The sequence below is a fragment of the Seriola dumerili genome, unplaced genomic scaffold (assembly GCF_002260705.1).
Source record: "Seriola dumerili isolate Sdu_G_001 unplaced genomic scaffold, Sdu_1.0 BDQW01000110.1, whole genome shotgun sequence".
NCBI classification, from domain to species: Eukaryota; Metazoa; Chordata; class Actinopteri; order Carangiformes; family Carangidae; genus Seriola; species Seriola dumerili.
In genome coordinates, this window is record NW_019174365.1 from 4850753 (window position 1) to 4873825 (window position 23073).

At 43.2% G+C, this 23073-nt stretch overlaps 1 protein-coding gene across 4 annotated transcripts in view; it reads left to right on the top strand.

The window, feature by feature from the left end:
- The window catches only part of LOC111223159 (engulfment and cell motility protein 1), a 98565-nt gene that overhangs the window by 71186 nt on the left and 4306 nt on the right, over positions 1-23073 (top strand). For 3 of the 4 annotated variants that reach the window (XM_022747191.1, XM_022747190.1, XM_022747192.1), the window contains 4 exons: positions 14570-14733; positions 17426-17538; positions 21827-21934; positions 22289-22371. In XM_022747191.1, the coding sequence (XP_022602912.1) occupies positions 14570-14733; positions 17426-17538; positions 21827-21934; positions 22289-22371 (468 nt within the window). Of the gene's footprint in view, positions 1-1351; positions 1740-14569; positions 14734-17425; positions 17539-21826; positions 21935-22288; positions 22372-23073 lie in introns of those variants that run through there. The other variant, XM_022747193.1, reaches the window with a different exon arrangement.

Sequence of the window (23073 nt, forward strand, 5' to 3'; positions counted from 1 at the left end):
TATTGTATTTGTAAAAATGCTGTCTGTTGAGTCCGGCCTCGCTTTCTAAAACAACAATACTGCCTGTGTTGGGAGAGGAAGGATCTATAGTATGTGACTGTATGCATGTCGCCATTCAACTCCTCATGTACATACAGCAAATGAGAATATATCCTCTTTAGGGTGTGTGGGAGGATAATAAGCTGTGTCAAGGATAATTATGAGGGCGTCCACTTCAAAACACAGCTAGTGCACGGCTAGATTTCCCTGCAGCTTCTACAGTCGCTGCCAGTTACGGACTGCACTGAGCTTTCTGAGGAGTGGAATCCAAAAAAAAAAAGAAAAAGCACCTTGTTTAGGTTTTGTCGATGTTTGGGTGTGCACGGTGCTGTGGCCTGCGAGTGTGTGAGCATGTCTTAAGCGCTGATGGCTCTCTCAGCGGCTGGCTCTTCATGGCTGACTGAGCATCCGCCCTGATACACACACAAAGACATGAACACACACACTGGGTCGTGCATGAATACACGGTCATTTAAGGCAGGGGCACGGAGGCTTAAATGAAACTTACACACACTCACACACACACACACACACACACTCTTCATGGTAAGGCCACTATATATTCTGTCCTGTTTGCTCCAGAGAACAAGAGGTGTGTGTGTGTGTGTGTGTGTGTGTGTGTGTGTGTGTGTGTGTGTGTGTGTGTGTGCTGTACATGTACATGTGTGTGTTTAATGGAGGCAAGTCTGATGCTCCCAGGGCACAGAGCCGGCCGTCAGGCAACCGTTTCCCCTGTTTCCATAGCAACCCCTGTCCAATTACCACTGCTGCGTTGCACTACTGGCTCTGTTTCTGTATGGTGGAGCCACTTCTCCACTGCATGTGGGCACGCTTGTGTATACGAGCGTCAGTCTATCAGAGACTCTTTCTTGTACGGCTGCCTGTCGTCTCTTCATCCAAACATCTGTGCTGAGAGCTTCTCCTCCTTCTCTTCTTCCCCACAAGAGAAAAACAAAAGCCTGCAACCCTGTCTGCTCAGGCGCTTGGGGGAAAAAAAATCCCTCACCGATGTAGCGGCTTGCAGCCACTCGAAATACCCCTCCTCCTTCTTCTCCTCCTCTCATCCCTCCCTCCCTCCCCCTCCATCTAAACCTCTCTTTCTCTCTCTCTCTCTCTCTCTCTCTCTCTCTCTCCCACACACACACACATACACACTTATCATGTGATCCACTTGCTGCACCACCATTGGCGTCTCTGATCGTGGCGTGTGTCCAATCAGGGCATAAGCCCAGAGATCAACATAAGCGAAGCAGAGCAGCCTGGCTGATGCTCTTAGAGTCACAGAGGGAGGGAGGAAGGCAGATAGAGAGGCATACAGAAATATCATAGTAAAGGGGAGCTAGGTAGAGTTTGTCAGAAAAGAAGCAGGGAGTTTTTTTTTTTTTTTAAGATAATATGCTAAAAGAGGGAGTCAAGCAGGAAAACTGAAGGAACAAATAGGCAAAGACAGAAAAGAAGAGAAAAGGCAAAAGGAGGAAGTGCACGAGCTGTGTTGACAGACGAGTCTCCCCGTATTGTGGCTAACGCTGAAGCTAACTGTCCACAATCAGTTAGACCGCTCTTCCAAGGAGCCATCTGCTCCCCCCCATCCATCCCCGTCTCCCGTCGAGCGCTAAAAACTCCTTCTCTGGCAAAAGCACGAGGATTCTTCAGTCACTGTGGAGAGTATCACACCACGCTTGGAAACATGGAGGTGACATGTAAGTATTAAGAATGGAAGTGAGGATGAGAAAAGGAGAGTGGTTTTCAATTAGCATGGATGGATGAAGCGAGGGGTGGTGGTAGTAAGGGAGGGAGTGTTTGTGTTGTTGCCTGGCTGCGGAGGAGGAGGAGGAAAAGGGGGGGGGCGGAAGGAGTGAGGGAGGAGAGGAGAAGAAAAGGCAGGGAGGGATGGAGAAGATGGGACAGGAGCAGAGCGGAAGAAAAAGAGAAGGGACAGATGGGGCCGTGGAGACTCGACGAGGCGTAAGCAGGTTAGACAAGGACCCTGATCACAGTCTTTTCATTAACACACACACACACACACACACACACACACACACACACACACACACACACACAAGTATAATCTGCTAGATTACAATTTCACCCTGTCTCACAAACACACACCCACAACTACATGCATGCATACACACATCCTCTGTTCTCCTAACCCCCATTACACTCCAGGCATCGTCTGTATTCCAGTGTACAGTCTGTGTGTGTGAGGTGGGGGGTTGGGCTTTGTTGTTGTGAATGGGATTACTCCACATCACCAACACCCACCGTTTGTCACCAGAGGAATTCAATGCCATTACTACTGCTCTTCTCCTCTCCACACTGTGTCGCTCAGCCTTGGATGAGCCTCAACCAGTGTTTTAGCCAGAGGGGTTTGACACAGGATTAGAGTGAGGTCAGCCCCAGACTGCAGAGCAGGAGTCTGTGAAATACTGCCAGTACCTGATTTTCAGATTAGATTACATTCAACTTTATTGTCATTGCGCACAGTACAAGTACAGAGACAAGGAAATGCAGTTTAGCATCCAACCAGAAGTGCAAAAAGCAGTAAAATGCAGAGTGATGTGCTTACATGTAGATATTTATAAATAACAGTGAGGGGTCTGTATGAATAAGATAAAATATATACAATATGAACAGCAGCTACAGTAGGCGATTGCAGGTGTAAATGTAAATATGCTGTGCGGGTGTAAGAACGAGTAATGCCAGTAGTAAACATTACATGCAGAATAAACAGCCAGATGTGAATATGTGTATACACTATAGGTCAGATATGTATAGTATTATGGACAGTGGTATAGATATGGATTGGTGTGTGGGAGAATAAAGAGCGCAGGTAAGTGTAGGTGCAGTAGTGTGGAAATGGAAAGTGAGTGGGTGTGTGAGAGTCCTGTAGCGCCTCCCGGAGGGGAGGAGGGCAAACAGTCTGTGACAGGGGTGAGAAGTGTCCCTGACGATGCTGCCCTGTGATGCGTTAGACAGTTTTCACCACCTTCTGCAGTCGGTCTGAGCACTTGCCATACCATACAGAGATGCAGTTGGTAAGGATACTCTTGATACTGCAGTGTTAGAAATTCACCAGGATCTGAGGAGACGGGTAGATCTTCTTGAGCTTGGCGTTCTGACCAGGGTTGAAGCGTGTCGGGTCTCAGAGAGATCCTCAGATTTGGACACCCGGAAATTTGAAGCTGGGGACACACTCAGCCTCCATCCCATTAATATAGATGGGAGAGTGTGTGTGCCGCCTTGGGTCTTGCTAAAGTCCACAATGATCTCTTTGGCTTCTTGGTGTTCAGGGCCAGGTTGTTAATCAGCACACCTTGCCACCAGGTGCTGAACCTCCTCCCTGTTGGCCGACTCATCGTTCTTGCCAACCATTGTGTCATCTGCAAACTTGATAATGGTATTGGAAACATGTACAGATGTGCAGCCATAGATGAAGAAGGAGTACAGAGGAGGGCTCAACACACAAAGTTAGAGTTCAGTTTGAGGGTTGAGGAGGTGTGGGACCTGGGACCTGTTGTTTACAAGGTCCAGTATCCAGTTTCAGAGGGAGGTGTTGATGCCCATGTGCCCACTGAGTTTGGAGATCACGTTGGCGGAGATGATGATGTTGAATGCTCAACTGAATTTGATGACCAACATTCATGTTATTGTTGTCATACTTTTTTGCAGAGAGTTAGATGAGAAGTTCCATCCCACTCTCATATCTGTTCATTCGATATGAAGCAGTTAGCTTAGCTTAGAATAAAGACAAGTACCATAGAATCAGCACATCTAAAGCTCACTTGTCATTTGATTATACAAAAACAAAAAAACAAACCTATTTTGGTTTTACCAGGGTGCCTCTTGATAGAGCTAAGATAGCTTAGCATAAAGAATGTTTCCATTCTTTATGCTAAGCCTCTCCTGGATCCAGCTTTGTGTTGAACAGAAAGAAATGAGAGTGGTGTCAGTCTTCTCATCTAATTCTCAACAAGAAAGCAAACAAGCCTATTTCCCAAAATGTCAAACCATTCCTTTAAACGACAGTAAAAATTAACGTTATTTGCAGCCCTGTTAATGATACTGCTCCCTAAATGGTGAGCCAAGTTCAATCTTGTTGTCTCTGTATCAGTGTCCTGTTTAAAAAGTGCCCTTGAGCAAGAAACCTTGAACTTGGTAAGTCTCCGTGGGTGAGCACTTCAGCGAAATGGACCAAGCACAGATGTAAAGTGAAGCCCTTTTGTTATTGGTATTTGACATTTCTGTTCTGGCCCGGGGTGATATAGAGGAGAAAAGATAATCTGCTTTGTTCAGCCATGTTGAAGACTGACCTGTCCCATGTGGGATTATTCACATGGCAATCCTCAAAAGCCCCTGCAACTGTAGTTGAGTGACCCTCTCATCAATCCTCATACAGCAGCTATTATTTAGCTTCTTATTTAAGAATAATTTGGTGTGGTGTTTAGTCTTTATGTCACTGCAAATCAATTAAGGACGCTTAATGCAAATTAATGCAAATCATATCTCGCGTTGCTCTTTAGCACCAGGACAGTTTCTCCACTTTGCCAGAAAATTCATTTGCACGTGTACATGATTAATGAAATGGGTGCTGGTGCATCCAGTCAGAAGTGATGTGATGGTAATGATGCCAGTGCAGGTGCCAAAGGTTTTGGGGTGGATGCCTTGTTTGGATTCCAGGAAGCAGCTTGGGACAGTTGGTGTAAGCGCTGCACACGCTGCCATATGTCAGCAACCATGACTGCTGCTGTCGTGCTTTGCATGAAGCGGTACATCTATGACATGTATCAGGACTCAGTAAACCGGCTCATCCCCCATCCCCCATTCCTCTCCTCTCCTGCAATGAGACCTGCTGTTTTCTTATTCAATACTGGTTTTATTTACCTCTCCAAATGCCTTGATCTTTCCATACATCCTTTTCTCCCCTAATCTAATATATCTCTTTCTTTTTGTCTTTCTCTTTCTCTCCCTTCTGCTCTCTCCTCTCTTTTACACCTCCTCATTCTTGTCTCTCGACCCCCCCCCCCTCCACCTCTATTGTTGAATTCAGACAGGCTATTTATATCTTTCTGCCTGGCTGCCTCACCTCCTACTCCCTTAACAAGGTTTGCTTTATTGTTTTTGCACGTGTGTATGCGCACTCGGACAGTGCATGAATGTATGTTTGTACATACCCCATGACAAATCGGTGTGTTGTTTTTGTTTGTATGTGGGGTTTTTTATCCTCGTGGTTTGTATGTAGGTGTGTAGCAAGAGCAGAGGGTGAATGCCAAGCTTTGTGTCTATGCAGGGACCTCTCTTTTTTTCCATGAGTGTGTGTTTGTGTGTGTGTGTGTGTGTGTGTGTGTGTGTGTGTGTGTGTGTGTGTGTGTGTGTGTGTGTGTGTGTGTGTGTGTGTGTGTGTGTGTGTGTGTGTGTGTGTGCCTAAAGGGACATCTCTGATCTCAGGCAGCGTTGGTCCACTCACACTGAGAACACCAAAGCTAAATTCACTAATCAGACCAGAGAAATCATCAGCCATTAGCATCAAACTGTCAGAGTTGCATGAGCAGAGATGCAGAGCTAACATTTTGCTTTGTTGTGTGTCAAGATAATGATCTTGTTGTCTCATCTCCACAACAACTCACTGGAAATCAGCAGGGGAAAATACAAGTAAACTAATTTTCTTGTCTTCTGATTTAGTTATTTATCCATCATTCATTTATCTATGTCTGTTTCTTTATTAATGAGTGAGTGTGCATTGCTATGAAGACATGTGTGTGTGTGTGTGTGTGTGTATGTGTGAGTGTGTAATGCTTTTTGTGCACAGTCCACAATATGTACTTTAGACTGCTTACAGACAATGAAAAGTCACCAAAGGCTCTTGTGTGTGGTTATGACTTATTGTGGATGCATGCTGGGATATGGCGGGCTGTAAGCCTTATCATTAGTATAATCTTTTGATGTATCTTTGAAACTGGCTTTAAGTTGAAGCACTTCATCTGTCTGTGTGGGGCTGATGATGCATGTGAGGAAGGGAGACAAACACGGATGTCTGTCAATCAGAAGTTCTCCATCTTTGGTGACGGTGTTTCTCGATGGTCCACCTTCCTCCACCAGTAACAAAAAAACAAACTAAGCTGGGTCAAAGCCACACTCACTCACATTCATTAATGCCATTAACAATTAAGACCAAACATGTAAGAGCAAATAGTTTGTGTGAGAGTGTTGCAGAATCAAGAGCAGCAGCTAATATGTCGGATGCTAAGGAGTACACCAAACTAAATAATCAGATTATTCATTTTTACATCTGGTAGATCTGCACAGAGATGCACAAAATGCATTTTACCACCATTCTTATTTACAGTGAACCAGCCACCGTCACCAGCCTCCTCTTCCTGTCAATACCCCAAATCCCATTGTGCATTGTGGAAATCAATGCAGTTGCCACAAAATCTTGTGGAAAATGCCGCAGCTTGCTCCGTAGGCGAAAATGGCTATGCAATGTGCAATGTCATGTGACTTGCATTTTTGGTGTAAAAACCCTGTAACTGTCCTAAATGGATGATGTTTGCATTTTTTATGGAGAACTTGGATGACTTCATTTCACCAGACAAGTTCAATCAGATCCAAAAACGCATTAGAAACAGATTTTCAGATAGTTTTTCTACCCAGCAATGATGCCTTATCTGTAGACTGCAGGATAGTGCTTGTCCCTGATGAGGCTTATCTCATATAATGAAATAATACCTGTTTTGATGTCCTTGAATAGATGTTTAATCACAACCAATTTGTTCATCCCTCTGGGACAATTAATGCACAATGTTCATATTTCCAGCAACAACCGTGTCGTAATAAAACACTCATTAATGCAATGCTGTGCACAAGCCAAGGTCAGCACTTGGCTTTCATCAGCATTTCTTGATGGACTAACCGTAAGTGGCGGTTTCCCAGGTGGCTTTGCTCTTCAGTCATCCATATGGACTGTGCTGCACTTCACATCAAGCTCGGTGTTGAAAAAGAGCTCCTCTGACATTTTGTCTAGGCGTGCAGTACTGGGCCTCTAAATATGGTAACAACAACAGCTAGCAGCAACAGCCGGCGTTGACCTGCATCACTCATGCAGAAGGAAGAACAGGACTGATGGAAGGGGGTCTCCAGATGTGTTTAGTGAGTGTGTGTACCTAGGGATATTCAGAATTTACATGGAATAATCACCAGTACTTATGTTTTGTGTGTGTTGGTGCTTGTTCATGCTATATAATGCATGTACAAGAAGGAATTAATTGGTATATCTGCAGTAGCTGTATGTACATAGAGAGTGTGTATATCAACCTCGCCCTCAGTGCAATATGTTCTGTTCCCTGTGGTGCTTTAATACTGTCAAACAGGTCCCTGAGGCATTCACTAAAAGAGGAAAGATCTGCTTTTTTCTGCACTTTTAACTTACATGTACCCCTTACCGCTCCGTCTTATTTTATCGAAATATCCAGATACAGTGACTCCTTACATTGGAGCTGTGGAGGGTAGATACATAATTGAAATTTTAATGGATGAAAGTGGTGTCTTTCCACTTAGATGCTCTCAGCAGACTTAACCCAGAGCCATGACGGGGCTGTCAGGAGAGTCTAACGAGAAAAAGCTGAATATACTGAATGTAATCTGGGAGTTTGGCTGCTGTGCAACATTCACTGCTCTTCACCCTCTTTGTAATGACACCCTGACAGCCTCTTGTTTGGCATTACATACCATTAATATGGCCGTCAACCAGTCCCAACAATGTTTCAGATAGAATTACAAAGACGTGGCATAATGCTGTCAACCTGTAAAAGATCATTATCAAGGCTGCAGCTAACCGTTATTTAATTATCAAGTAATCTGCTGATTATTGTTTTGATTAATTATCAATTAAGAAATAACAATTAAAAAACTAATGAAAAGTGCCTGCATATTTTTTCCAAACACCCAAGATGATTTTTTCAGATTGCCTAATTTTGTTTGAGACTTTGTCTGCTGATTAATTTGCTCTTGATAGACTTAGATCAATAATCTAATTAATAAACGAATCGTTTCAGTGATGCTGAAGAGTTTTTGTCAACACTATTTCATTACTCTTCATGATGCCCATATTGATTTTGTCACATTTAGCAGTCCCCACTATAGGTGAATGCAGTTTCACCATGCAAGTACTGACAAAGGTCGCCCTGTGTCGTCGCCTTTATGTCACGTCGTCTGAGTTGCTCACAAACCTCGTCTCTGTAACCATCACGTCTGTCACACCCACGACAGCTGACGTGCGCAGCAGCATGGAGTGTTGTTTCAGATCAAGCTTTTTCTAGTCCAAGCCAGTGGGAAACATTTGAAGCACTACACTGTGTTGTGACCAAAGCGAAGCCATATGTGTGTGTGTGTGTGCTGTCAGACGGAGATCTGTGTTTTGTTGTGCCTCCACCAAACGTCCCCTCGCACGGACCACGGGGGTGATGGATAGCAAAAACCGGCACAGTTGGCATTGTTGGCACAGATTAATGTCACTACTGTTTCATAAAAGGAAAACAGTGTCTGTGTGTCTACATACTGTGTGCACAAACAAGAGTCATCTTTAGCTTGTTAATACATGATTTGATCTTGTGTAGACTGCACTCTGTTAGCTATACTCATGGTTAAAGTCACATAGGCTATTTTTAATGTCTTAGAATATAGCCTATAATAATTTGACAGCTTTAATAGTGATTTAACAGTGAAAACAGAAGTGTTGTCTTAAGTTTGGCCATTAATCTCCAACCACAGATTTGTCCTTTTTATTAAGTCAGCTTCCAAAACACATCTGCATCTTTGTTCAGTGCATTTTTATCAGCTTCTAAATTTAATACAAGCCATACCAGACTCACTCTGTGCAGCGTGATAAGACATAAGCTTCCTTTCATATATCCATCTCTGTGGCATTGTTTTATTCTTATGACATCATGCTCAACTTTGAAGGAGATAATTATTAACTGAACATGGGACATAGTGGCAGCTAGGTAAAATGTAATTACCATTTCAATAACAGGGAAATTAGTTCCTAGTATTCTTTTTCTTCTCTGAATCAGAAAAAAAAAAGGCCCCTGACAGAAGTGAACACACGTGTGTGCGTGTGTGTGTGTGTGTGTGTGTGTGTGTGTGTGTACTTTCATCTGTGTGAATGCTTCCTTTTGTATGTCTGCGAGCATGCATGTTTCATCTGCTTCGGAGCCTCAAATGCACAGATGCACTTCTGCGACGTCCCATTATCACCACGTGAGATTGACTTTTTGATTGCTTTCAGGGGAGTCTCGACAAAGTCATTATTCTGTGATTACCGCCTTATTATTTGGCCACCTAAGAGCCTCTCCAGCACGTTCTCCAGATTTCTTCACCCGGGTTTGAGTGGCAGGTGAGCGTCTGACTGACAGCTGGTAAATGATGTCATTAGCATCCTCTTAGGTAAATGGAGCAGCGGCGACAGTCGATTGGTCGCCAGGAAGGGGACGGTAATTTGTTACGGCTGACGCGTCGTCGATGATTGATAGTGGGGCGACTGTGGGAGAGCTGAGCTGCCCGGCTGTCCTGTTTGAGCATAAACTGAAAGGAACTGAGGAGGAGAGTGAGGATGAAGGAGTGTGGCAGATGAGTCAGTGCGGCCATCTCTTCATTACGTGTACTAGATGGCTCATGGGACAGTGTTTAATTACTTTTGCTGACACTTGCTCTGGTGTCTAACGTCCCCTGCGAAGGAGCTACAAGAAAGAATGATGGCCTGTTGTCTGGGAGAGATCAGGGCGCGTGAGAGGGAATGTAGCAAAAAGACAGAAATAAAGGTGGACAAGATGGAACCGATAAATCTCAGATCAACAAGAATAGAGGCACGTGATGAACAGCTCTGCACTCAGATCATCCAGAATGCAGCTAAAACGACGCCAGTACAAAACTGAACCTAAATTTATCCTGAGAGTGAGCTCACCTGGCAAAGTTAGTTTCAGCGCTGTCTTCGCCTCACCTCTACCAAGGTGCTCTCTGAGAAATAGGAGGAAGAAAAAGAAGGATGAAGATAAAATATTCATAATGCCCCCGCCCATCCCAGCCCCCGCCCTGTTGTGAAAGGACCATGTGTTCGTTTTAAATGTGATGAATATTCGCAGTGTTAATTAGCATGAGTGCAGCCACATGGGCCAACAGAATTGTTTTCCTGCCAGAGACATGACTGCAAACAAGGCATATTAATGAACATTCCCCGAGGACGCCTCCGCTGAAACACCAGGGCTGCGTGGCAGTCAGTCTCCGGAGATCAGGATTAGGTTGGAAAGAAGGCTGCAGGTGACAGTGAGATCTGCCTTTAAAAGCTTAATTTCAGGGAAGAACGAGAGAATTTGTTTTTTGTTTACAATCTGCAGTCTTAACTGTACTCCACATTATAAGTAAAACTGAGGCCATCAAAGCCCAGTCTTTGTTTCTACTGTCATATTATTTCCTTTATTTTTAAATGGCTTCTTAAGGGAAGAATGTCCCTTCTAGACACACTGACAGGCCATTTGTAATCTTAATGGGAAAATAAATTAATTTGAGGCTTTATTATCAGGATTATAAGCATGTGTATGCGTGTGAAAATTTATGATAGGCAGCTCGGTGAAGCTGTGATTAAAAGTGGTGGGCAGCAGTGATGAATCTCTCGTAGCATGATTGCAAGCTGTGGCTTCTTCCACTCGTCTGGACATTTTTCAGGAGGAGGAGGAGGAGGAGGAGGAAGAGAGGCTGCGGCTGAAAGGCCAGTCCTGGGGGGTTGTAAATCTGCTTTTGGCTGGACCGCGATTTCTGAAAATATGATTTACAGATTACATGGAAGCACAGACTAAGACAGAATACGGAAGAGCCTTGCATGAAGATGACATTCACCAGTGAGAGTTAATGAAAATATGTTCCTAGCTGTTTCAGCTGATGAAGGAATTGACAGCTGCATTTATGGATGGATGAACCGATAGAAGGATGGAAAGGAACAGACAGACTGACGCGTGTACAGAAAAACAAAATCCTCCTTCTTATAACTGTCTTCAACAAGCCTGCATCTCAGCTCAGTCTCTGCACACTCACCTAGAACAGGTCTTGACTGGTAGGGAGGGAAAGTGTTGACATCTGCCCTCTAGTGGTTGCAGTCTTACTCAGGCATTTTCATTTCTGTTTCTCCGTCACGCTACTGAAACATGGCTAAGCTCCGTGAGTGTAGGAACAAAGTAGAGGTAGTCCCCTTCATGGAAATAATCATGAATGATCCTGCTATTTCTATGACTCTGTTGACATACAGTAAAGTACAGCAGCTCTTGATACTGTCCAGCAACTTCCCCTTTTTTGGTTGACATCCCTCCTTTGCCCTCGTCTCATGTGCAATTCACACCAAAGAAAGCAACAGAATTTACCTTTTATAATCAGTTTGCTGTATTACATTATGACATTATACAGTTCTATCAGATTCTACATGCAGAGACTTGATCCTGGCCCAGACCGGTGCTTCTTTTTTTAAACAGCTGAGATCCTGATCTGAACTTTTGTCTGCTTCTGTCAAATGGGATTTGAAGAAGGTTCTTGTGCTGAGTCACTGATGTCCTGCATCAGCCTTAATGCCAGTTAGACTTGGATCACACGAGAGAAGACCTTGTGCACTGCTGTGGGTCTGTGTCTGAGCTTTTGTAAATAAACCAGACGACAAGGGCTGCACAGGTTCCAAATCTAGACTCATTAAAACTAATTTCAGAGCTCAACTGTAGAATCACTCGACTCCTGAATTGGTGCTTAAAAACATTTAAATTAAACTAAATAAATCCATGTGACCTGACAGACCTCTTTTCTGCAGTTGTCACCATTTTGTGCATGTGTTTATTTTCCAAGGTCAATTTGTTGCCCATTTGTTAGAAAATACACTGATTACCGCCTCTGAACATATTTGCATTCCAAAAGCTAATCCCTGGATTAAATTGTGTAATCATTTATAAAATGATTTTTTTTGGTCTTATTATGGTGGGAGCTCAGTATTACCTTCAGGGCTTATCAGAGCTACAATTAGAAATGGGTTCATTCTTTTTCCTGGCGCTCTCACTGTACAACATCCCAAAAGGGCACTTTGAGTCCAGACCAGTTCTTTATGCATTTTAACACAGCAAATGTGACACTGATTCAGGAGGATTATCCTCGATCGCCTGTGTCCTCTTTCGTTTTTCTGTGTTTTGGTGCTGGGTCGAGGTTTATGCTGTTCATGTTTCATTTTCAGCAACTGAAGTCTTCTATTTTTAATGCGCTCACCCCTAGCTTAGTCTGACTAGTGAGAGTCCAGAGGTTAGCAAGTTGATGAGTAATCGCCTTGCAGTAAGCACAAACAGCAAGAACAATATTACGTAAGACTATATTTGGGATCTTGGCTCACTGGGTTTTGGCTTGGTTGTTAAGGTTGTGGAGCCCAGATGAAACCAAAAAGTACAGAACAGGAGACCAGACCAATTATAAGCAAAGACCATAAAGTTTTCTCTGCATGTATAAGTACAAACATGCACTTAAAACATCATCCTTACCTGTTATTGTCTCTCAATGTAATAGAGTCGACACATTGTGAGGAAGTGTGTTTGCAGAGGCTGGAAATACTTGTGTGTTCTCAAGCATTTGATCATGAAGGCGAGCACAGAATAGAGGATCTACAATGGAGCAAAATCAAATGAAACAGAAGGGAAGACAGTCTATTTCTTTCTGTCACCTCAGTATGATCTGATCCAGTGAATCAGCATCTGCAGGCCCAGAGGCAGCTGCTAACAAGGCTGATCCATAATCATGGCTCCTTGTCACGTCTACAATCACGCTGCCTGCAGTAGCTGGAACAGCACCGCTCAGCCTGGCCAAAGAAATGTTAAGAAGCCAAGTCAAGTTTGTTTTTATGGTCAAATATATATATATATATAGAGAGAGAGTCAGCAGGATTTACAGACCTACTTCAACCCAGGCTCTGTAAGCTACTCTCAGCTGTGAGAGGAAACCACTGTTCCAGGTGCTTGTTGCGTTTGAACCATTTCAGCACATTAGGAGTTACCTTTGCTCCCAGTCAAGTCCCTTGTGTGTAAGCCGAATACCTTCGCAAATCTACCTTTGAGTTATATTAGTGTTCAAATCCTAATTATGCAAAATGCAAATCACTTGTCAGAGTGCAAAGCTAAATGGAAGCAGCTGTCATTGAAGATTTCAGCTTAGGAGTCATTTTCCGGGGGCTCCAGCGTACGTGCCGAGGGATGAGGAGTTTTATACTTTGGGAAGAGTCAGTGCTTTATTAACTGTGTTTAAAATGCAGTGTGGTGCTGTCATAAAGTGGCTCAAACTGGGCTTTAATTCCATTTCACACCTTAATGAGGTTAAGTACCATTGTGTTCAGGACCCTTTGTTTGATCACTGGTTTTGATCTCATCCAGCGTTCGAGGCTGAAAGACATGAACTCACCTGAAAGCAATGTTAGTTCAAGTATGTTGGGATCATAGAAAGTCACAATTTATTAACCATTCAGTTATTTAATAGCTATTTCTACTCAAATGGAGAAGCTGTTCTCTACTAATTGATACTTCAAATGACAGAAGACGTGTAAGATTTTAGTTTTCCTAGTGCCGTGTTGCAGATGTCTTGCATATATTTTACTTTGACCAGATTTTTCACATCAGATTTTATAAGAGAATATCAAGCACAAACGCATGAATTCCAGTTTGTGTCAGTTTTTATCACCTGTTTTTTTAATTCAATTCTTATTTCATCTGCACGAATGTCGAAAAGATCATGACTTTTTTCTAGTCTGTATTTGTGTGTTAGTTGAGGGGATTGATAGTGTTTACTACTTCTCACTTCTCAGCGTTCATATTGTTAAATTTCAGTGATTCTCATTGAACTCCAGTGCATCAGTCTTAAATGTGTGTGTGTCTGTGGCTAAGCATTTGCCTGTGTCCAACTGAGGAGTGTGTGTAGACTTAAATTATCTGCTGACAGTAATGCATATGCATTAGGCTAATTGATGTGGATATGCATGATGTGTTTTATGTGTTGTCGTGGAACACTTTCATATTATATTGTTACCGCCGTTGATCACAAAGACCCCTCGAGTGGGATTGATGACTTGGAACAGCGCTCGTGTCGTGCCTCTGCAGCCAGACTAATGGTATTAGCTTGCTGGGGTATTATAGGAAAAGTTCTGTCATGCATTTCACTGATGCATGATACTGGGGCTAACAGTTGAGTATCCACTGTTAAATTATTCTGCTTTGCTCTTTCCCCCTTAAGGCTCAGTGCACCAGACTGGATTACAGGCTCTGGTTCTGAAAAAAAAAAATCACATCATTAATCCTGTCAGGAACAGAACCACAGTTTATATGCTCCCCTGACTCCTAGAAATAGGGAGGGGCTTACATCTGACTTCATGTCTGCACTGACGCCCGTCTATAGCAGATACCATGACACACTTTCTACATGTTGCATCCAAGATAATCTCACTCATCCTCAACCTCCCTGTTCTCCTCTGCAGGTAATGCAGGTGGTGCGGGAGCAGATCATGCGAGCACTGACTCTCAAGCCTAATTCCTTGGACCAGTTCAAGAGTCGCCTGCAGAATCTGAGCTACACAGAGATCCTGAAGATACGCCAGTCCGAGAGAATGAATCAGGAAGATTTCCAGTCCCGCCCCATTCTGTGAGTCAACCAATCAGTGGCCAGTATGATCATGTCACACTGTAAAATCCAAAAATGCAACTGCACACATTTTTCAAAGGTTCATACTGGTAGTCTGTGACCCACAGGAGCTTGTTGGGCAGCCTAGTTGTTGACAGAATGCTTAATCCGATTAATGTTTACTATAATTTTATTCATACTTACTGTCAGTGTGATAACTCTCCTCATCTACCTGATCAAGCCTAAATCTGAAATTAGGATATGTCTTGTGCCTACAAAAAGCGCCATGGTCATTAATATGCTGTAATTATTTCTTTTTTCCTCTTTCCATTTGTCAACCAAATGCCAGCTACTGGCCTCAAGCAGGTTGCACCTGTGCTTTCTTCTCCAGATTGAAAATATGCATTAAATTCAAATTGTCTGCAAATGGCGTTCCCAGTGAATGCTCCATTAATGACCCTCCAGCTCATTAAGCATGGAGAGCTAGTCTGTTATAGATCATTCACTGACTGATCATGGATGCAGTCTCTGTAATGGAGAACATTGTTTTGTCCTGCCTGTATTTAATGGAGTAGCAAGCACTATTGAAAAATCGTTTCACAGAGTGAGCTTGTCCCTTTGAACAGTAATCAATGCTGAGCCAAGGGCTTATTAAATCGATATTGGAGGGGTAGAGACCAAACTTTTGAAGCCAATTAATCACAGAGGTGAACGCAGAACAAAGGTGAAGGAAGTTGTGGAAAACTGTACAATAAAAAAATACTCTAACTTTTTTTTAAATAAATAACACAAGTAGTGTAGTTTCTCATTTAAGATCCATTTTTTTGACCTGATTTCAATATAATAATAAGAGTATAGCTGAATGCAACAAGTTCCCACCCAATCTCTCCAGTCTCTCCAGTCTGCTGTCAAACAGTATTCTGGGAGAAGTAAGTGATATATAATTGAAATCGAATCAGACGCTGACATGAAAAAGCACATTTTAACATTTTATCACAGCATAACTGTTGGAGAGCAGTGAGTGTCAAAGACTGACGAGCCTCTTGTCAGCAGTATGAGATGACACAAGGTTGGAATTTTCCTCTAATCAATACGGTACAGTCATGACTTGTAAACATAATGAGCAGAGCATGTCAGACGGCAGATTTAAAGGAGCTCTGTATTACCTTCTACAATTGCTGCCAATTTTCTTCCATCAATTATTGTAGGGAATGACTGCAGAGATCAAAAGAAAGTGAAGAGGAGCCATTATAGCTTCAGATCAAAGCTGTGTCTCTCGTAAAATGCCTGAGCTGAAGAATTATTTAATGTCGTTTTGACTCTTGTTGGAGCAGAATTTGGAGCTGTTTTGATATGTTTTGTTTTTTTTTTATGGGGGGGGGGGGGAGATGTATGTTGGAAGTTTTTAATTTACCAAAAGCTGCTTACACCAAGAAATAAAATCGTCATCACATAAAAAATTCATGCAGCAGGTCAGTTCAGAGCTGCTGAGGATGCACTAATGAGAAAATGTTAATATGCAACATAATTTTAATGCAACCTCCAGAAAATTAGGATGAAAAGTGGTTTAACTCAATTCATTATTGATTCTCTCTTTCACTTGTGCTCGGCAATATTTTACTGATGTGCGGTGTTGATGTTAAAAGTTAATGTACATTTCCACAAGGTTTGAAAGGGGTTTTCCTGCCTCATTTCTTTAATCTTTTTGACACCTGATACCAAGCGGGGTGCTTCTTTTCATAGAGGTTTGCCAGGGCAATACCTCGGCCCATTAATTCAGTTGTCTGTGATTTTATGCATTTGCCAGAAAAGAGTTTAGATTGAAACTGGAGCTACTTCCTAAGAAGACAGAGCAGCCAGACTGTGTAAATGTCTGAGACAAAAACAGTCTCACGTGTCTCTAGCCCAGTCAGAAGGATGGCACGAGAGGCGCTAAAGCCGAGCTATCACCATCCATCCTTCCAGCGATGAGCCACGCCTTCCCCACTAGCTGTTTCTTTAAAGATGTCAGAGTGAATGTGCGACCACAGATCAATGTAATGACTGGAGTCACTGATGAGGCGAACGCATAGACGGGGAGGGCGAGCGGGGAGACGGATGAAGGGAGACAAGTGCTGATGGGCCTGACGGTGAGAGGGAAGAGAGAGAAGGACAAAAATGTGATCATGACCATCAGAGAGAGGAAATACAAGAAAATGAATAGCTTCCTGTTAGAAATACAATTTTTTATGCGGCTAGAAAAACGGAAATCTTGTCAAAACCTGCAAATTTCTAGAATAGAAAAACGATGGGGAGCAGCACTGCTCGGGCAGATAATATACATAATTCATGCTGACTAGTGTTGTGTGCTTCACATTCATATGCAGCACAGACACACATACATGTAGATGCATGAATAAATGACAGTGATCCAAGAAGGAGCTGGAGCGGCACAGATTTTCACCGATCAGCCTTTTGGGACACTACATGAGATATTTCTGAGCGTGTGCACTATGCATGTGCACGTATGTGTGGAAGTATGTGTCTTTCTTATCCTCTGTTCCCTCCTGACAGATGAATATTGCACGCTGGCAGAAAAACAGGCTAAATGTTATAAAATTCACTTGGAGCATCCTGCCGCTCGCTGTTGCCTGCTTGCCACACTGGATGGGTGCGGTTGACAGAATTTAGATAATTGTCTTAAACCAATAATGTGTGTTTGTTGTATCTGCAGGGAGCTGAGGGAGAAGATCCAGCCAGAGATCATGGAGCTGATCAAACAGCAGAGGCTCAACAGGTTGTGTGAGGGAACCTGCTTCAGGAAGATCAGTAGTCGCAGGAGGCAAGGTGAGACACACAGTATTCACACGCGCACGCACTCACATGTATGCACCAGCATCCGATCCTGACGTGACACCGCCTTCACCCACAAATCATAACCACATACACACTGAAATTCACATCCGTCTGCTGCATCAACACAGACCCTTGTTCTATTTCTTTCCCCGTCTCCCTCAGTCTGTTTGTTCTTCATCCCTCCCCTCTGCACCCCCCACTCATCTTCTTATTCCCTTTGCTGTATCGAAACCCCACAGGACACATTTTATCACAGGAGATCTTCCAAACGGGGGACTGCTGTGGTTCTGCTGTCACGATCGCTCACACAAGTTTTCTAGCTCTCTCAGCCTTTGAGGCAGAGACAGGCCGCCTCTGTTATTCAAGAACATGCATGTTTTGCTATCTTGAGATGCACAATCACACTGTCTTCTCCTCCTTTTGGCCCCTACATACACAAATACATTGCAGTGCAAAAAAATACAAAGACACGAAGCCATGAACACACATTCATACTTTGCACTTGTCAAGATAAATTCAAGAGAAAACTTTGAAAACAGAAATGAAAGAAGTTACACACGCTTCATGCTGCTCTGCAGCATGGAGGGTGATCAAACATGATGCTGCTCTACAGCACGGAGGGTGTGAGTCAGACAATTTGTGCCATGGCAGACGTCAGGGGCTGCAACTTTCAGAAGATGTTTAACATACTCACATTTAAGCTCATTAAGGATGTCTGTTTTGTCCACGGTGCCAAGCTATGTTGAGATTTTTGGGCAAGGAAAGTCTCATTTCCACAGATACAGTCCTTTCCTTTGGTTTAATTGAGTGAAAGTATGGATGTATTCCTTCCTAGTGATACATAGAGGAGACAGGAAGACGGATACAAAGGGAAAATCCCAGCAGCCAGCTCAGACAGGAGCCTATTCGAATCATTCAGCCTAATATCATGTTTCACACACGCTGCCATGAGAGAGAAAGCGAGAGAGGAGGAGCGAAAGGGGGATAGAGAGGAGTAGCAGTGATAGCATTTAGCCTGTATAATATACTGCACTTCAGTCAAATAGGATTTAATCTGCTTGAGACCTGATCCCTTCATTTCTCTGTCCTCCCTCTTGCACTTTCCTTCACCTCTCTCTGTCACTTTTCTCTCTGTCTACACACATACGTACAAATTCATGAAATAAAAAAGAAAAAAACCCAGTGACAAGCTCAGGTTGCTGTTATTGGATTATTGTCATCAACTTCCCTGCAGGAACTCTGCTTTCCAATAAGTCAAATCAAATTGAGTAAAACCTGGTGTTTTTTCCTTCTCACATCAATGTATTCTGACATTTTAAAGCCTGATTACGATTCGTCTTGGCAGCTGTCATCCAGATGTTGTCAAAGCTGGGTCACAGAAACAATAAAAAGAAAAAACTGAAAAGAAACATAGGAGTAAGGGGAAAAAAATGATGTTGAAAAGATATTGCAGGACAGATGTTGAGGTGGAAAACATCCTCCAGATTTAGCATCAGATCGTTTTCGCTGCTTGTGGTCGGCTGATTTATGCCTGTCTGGCTTTTGCGGCGGTGACATGCTGTGAATGGGCTCATATTACCATATCACAGTTGTTACTTAAGAGATCCTAGAAAGCCTGTCAAATGAATTGAGGACACATGCACATATAAGCAAGCAGCCACATGCATACTAAATACAGAAACAAAACAGTTAGCCATTCAGGAAGAGTAGACCCACACACAGTACATAAAGCAGTTCATGAGCCTCTCTGGATTTAATTTAGCACAGTAGCCTGTAGGGTTACACTGGCTTTAATCCGCTGCAACAGTCCCCTGACTGTAGGGGAGCTGTCTGCCTGCTGCAAGCTAGCTGTAGCTGTCTTTCCCTCTGAGGACACTCGAGTCAAGGACATGCTGTTTTTCCACATTACTCGTACAAACCCTTTTCCCTATCTGCCATCATGCTACCACCTTCACATGCCTTCACTCTGATTTCTCTTCCCTCCACCCGTACATGTCTATCCTAGCCTCCCACCTCCTCTCTGAGCTATTGTTCTCATGCTGGTACTTAAAAGTATATCCATGCACTGACAATGTAAAGAGCCCTTTGTCTTGCAGACCTTAGGCAGGCTGAACATGAATAAAATGAGCCCCATAGCAAGTTTCATTTTCACTTGGTGCTTTGGTTTATTAGTCAATTTTTCTCTGACAAACTTTCACAATCTTTATACTTTTATATAGTAGCTCTCTGTCTGTTGCGTCTTTTTTTTCATACATAAAACGTGCACCCCTCCTCCCTCCTTCCCTCCCTCCCTCCCTCTCTCTCTCTCTCCTTCTCCCACTCTTCCCTCAGCATCTTGTACAACTATTTCAAAGTCCTCCAGCCTGCAGGGACTCAAGTGCCTACATCAAATATTAATTTAGCTGACTTCAGTGCAGATGACTCTTCTCTCTACCTTCCAAAGTGCCAGTCTGCCCATTACAAGGGGAAGCTTCTCTCTAAAAGCTCAGGTTGATGGTGTTTTGAAATCGGAATAAAGAGTACTACCTGTACTGTCTTTTAAGTGCAGGGTACTGTCAGGTAGTGCCACTTGGGGCTAAGGGAAGTGTGCTTTGTGTAAAAGCTGCATTAAAGCAAAAGTAAACTTGGAAATTTGTTCTGGTTCTGTTGAATCTTTTCATTCTGGAGTTTGAATCAAATTAAGACAGTTATAGTTCGACATTATGCAAGAATTAAATTAAATCCAAAATTGAGACATAGTGTCTTCCAGCCAAAAGAAGAACATATGTGCTTGTATACAGATACACGAGCACACACAAATCAGTTGATAGCGTGTCCCTCCCCTCACAGCCGCCACACACATCTCTTCCTGCTCCCCATGGACCGGTGCCACTCCGCACCAGCCTGGCACCGCCAACTGTCTATTTTCAGCAATTAGGATTTGGACTGTGCCACCCATGCACACGCCAGCCAGACCTCCCCAGTCTGTGCCCGCTCAGTGCCAGCTCAGCTCGGTGCCCACCTTGGCAGGGAAGCTCCGAAAGAACACCAGGCCGGCCGCAGAGGCTGCTGGTGGAGGCTTTATAGACACAGCTGGCAGATACAGGCCCCCACTGCTGGACAATTACTCATAACATCAGCCAAGAGAGGAGTTCACATAACTTGATTTATGTCTTCTTAATGTGGCAATTAAGCCTTACTTAAATAACGCTTCACCTTTAACAAAATAAGACCTCTATAGAGATAATAAAGATAAGATCAAGATAAGAGTTTTGCATTTAAGCTTAAACCAGAGTGAAACCGTCTCACAACTTAAAGTATTCACTTGCATTATGAACATGCAAAATGTTGCGAGTAAAGGTAATAAAATATTAGTAACTTCCTCCTTTTTTTTTTACATGATCTAAGTAAAAATCTAACATCTAAAGAAGTCTTCCTGTTTTATATAAATAAGAAATCCACATCAACTTGTGACCACTCTCTTCTCCAGTAAACTTTCCCATTATTCTGACCGTGGTCCAGCTTTATCTAGCCTACATGTAACATTAACTGCAGCCTCAAAAATGGCTGAATTTTGTACTTTGTTGATGCCATGTGCATATTAAACATTTCATAAACAGGATGTTTATGAGTCTGGTGTATGTTGGAGGTATGTGCTCTACTGAATGCCCTTCTAGTTTGTTTGTCAGTAGGATTACTCAGAAAGTGCTGAACCGATGTGCACCAAACTCGGCGGAGGGGTTCATTCTAGTTATTTAAATTAGAACATTTTGAAACACCAAAGAGCTGTCACTGTTTTCTTAAAATATCTCAGCCATCGTTGGTGCTTTCCGTGGGCAGAGTAGACATTCTGGACCTTGTGCCTCTGCTGGTGACCTGCTACATGTTTGGATTTAGCTTTTCTGTTTAAAAGAAAATAAACCAAGTCACAGTTCAGGTATAATCTTTGCCAGAAAAAGCCCAGCATGTCCTCTCTTGATCTTGACTTGAGCTTGTATGTTGTTGTTGAATCATTGTAAAAACGATGAAGGCCAACTGTCTGTTTTGTTGCCCATCAAGACCCCTCCCTCATGCCCAGCATCACAGCCCATCTGTGGATTTTCCTCAAGGCTGTTTCTTTTTTTTCTTTTTCATTTATTTATTTATTTTGTCACAGAATTTTTTGGCACGCTAATTTTCTCTCTTGTTGATGACTCATGCAATCCCATATGATGTCCTATAACAGCGAGTTATTTCATAACTCCTCTAAATCGGTCTCCTCCGCCCCTTTGTTTTTCTTTGTCCTAATCTTTTCTTCCAGATAAGTTTTGGTATTGCCGTCTGTCTCCGAACCATAAAGTCCTGCACTATGGAGATCTGGAGGAGAGCCCTCAGGGCGAGGTGCCCCACGACTCTTTACAGGAAAAATGTGAGTGTCAAGTGAAATTATTGATGGTCTTCACCCACTGCTTTGATTCAGAATGTATTTTTTAATTGCACTCACTGCAACTCGTGTATTTCCTACAAGACTACTGTCTCTGCCCTTATTTAAAGCATACCTAGCCCCCAAACACAGTATGGGCAGTGACAAATAGCTGCCACTGACACCAAGAGTCAGTGTTGACATCAGTTTGACTTATGATTCTCGCACAGTGGCAGACCTGGGGAGGATTTAAGTTTTAATCACTTGAGTAAACCAGCCACCCATCTGGGATGACACAGTTGTCACAGGGATGTTGTTGCTGTTGTTGTTGTTGTGAACTCACTTCTGTCCTCTCTGCAGTGCCTGTGGCTGAAATCAAAGCTGTTATCACCGGCAAAGACTGTCCTCACATGAAGGAGAAGGGAGCCCTGAAGCAAAACAAGGTGCGTGTGTGTGTGTGTGTGTTATGTGTGTGTGTGTGCGTGTGCGTGTGCGTGTGTGCGTGGGTGCATGTGTGCGCACACACGTGCATATGTGTTGGCGGGTGGGTGTGTATCCAGGCAGGAGATTGTGTTTCTGTGTGCATAAGAGTTGCATAACATGATGTCAGTTACATAATTTTGCTTTGGGAAATTGTGTGTGTGTGCGTGTGCGTGTGTGCGTGCGCGTGGGTGCATGTGTGCGCACACACGTGCATATGTGTTGGCGGGTGGGTGTGTATCCAGGCAGGAGATTGTGTTTCTGTGTGCATAAGAGTTGCATAACATGATGTCAGTTACATAATTTTGCTTTGGGAAATAACACAATAACTTGTGTGTCGGTGCTTAGCGGCGTTGTGTAGAAATAAATCACAGAGTAGTCCTTTAGCTGCACAGATCACGCAGGAGTCGCTGAAAAGATACTGACATATTTTCTTTGCTGTTTAAATTTGAGAGTAACACATTGGTGTGCCCTCTGTGGTACCATAACCAGGATGAAAGAGCCATCTTGTCTGCGTCTGTGTACACATCAGCCCTTCCTTTCCTGCACTTTGTTTCTGCAAACCTTCACTCCCCCTCCCCACAGGACTCTGATATATTGGATCTTGGATAAATAGCCTTGAAGACAAAGGAGCACGCCTCCTTCCCGCTTTGTCTCTTTTATTA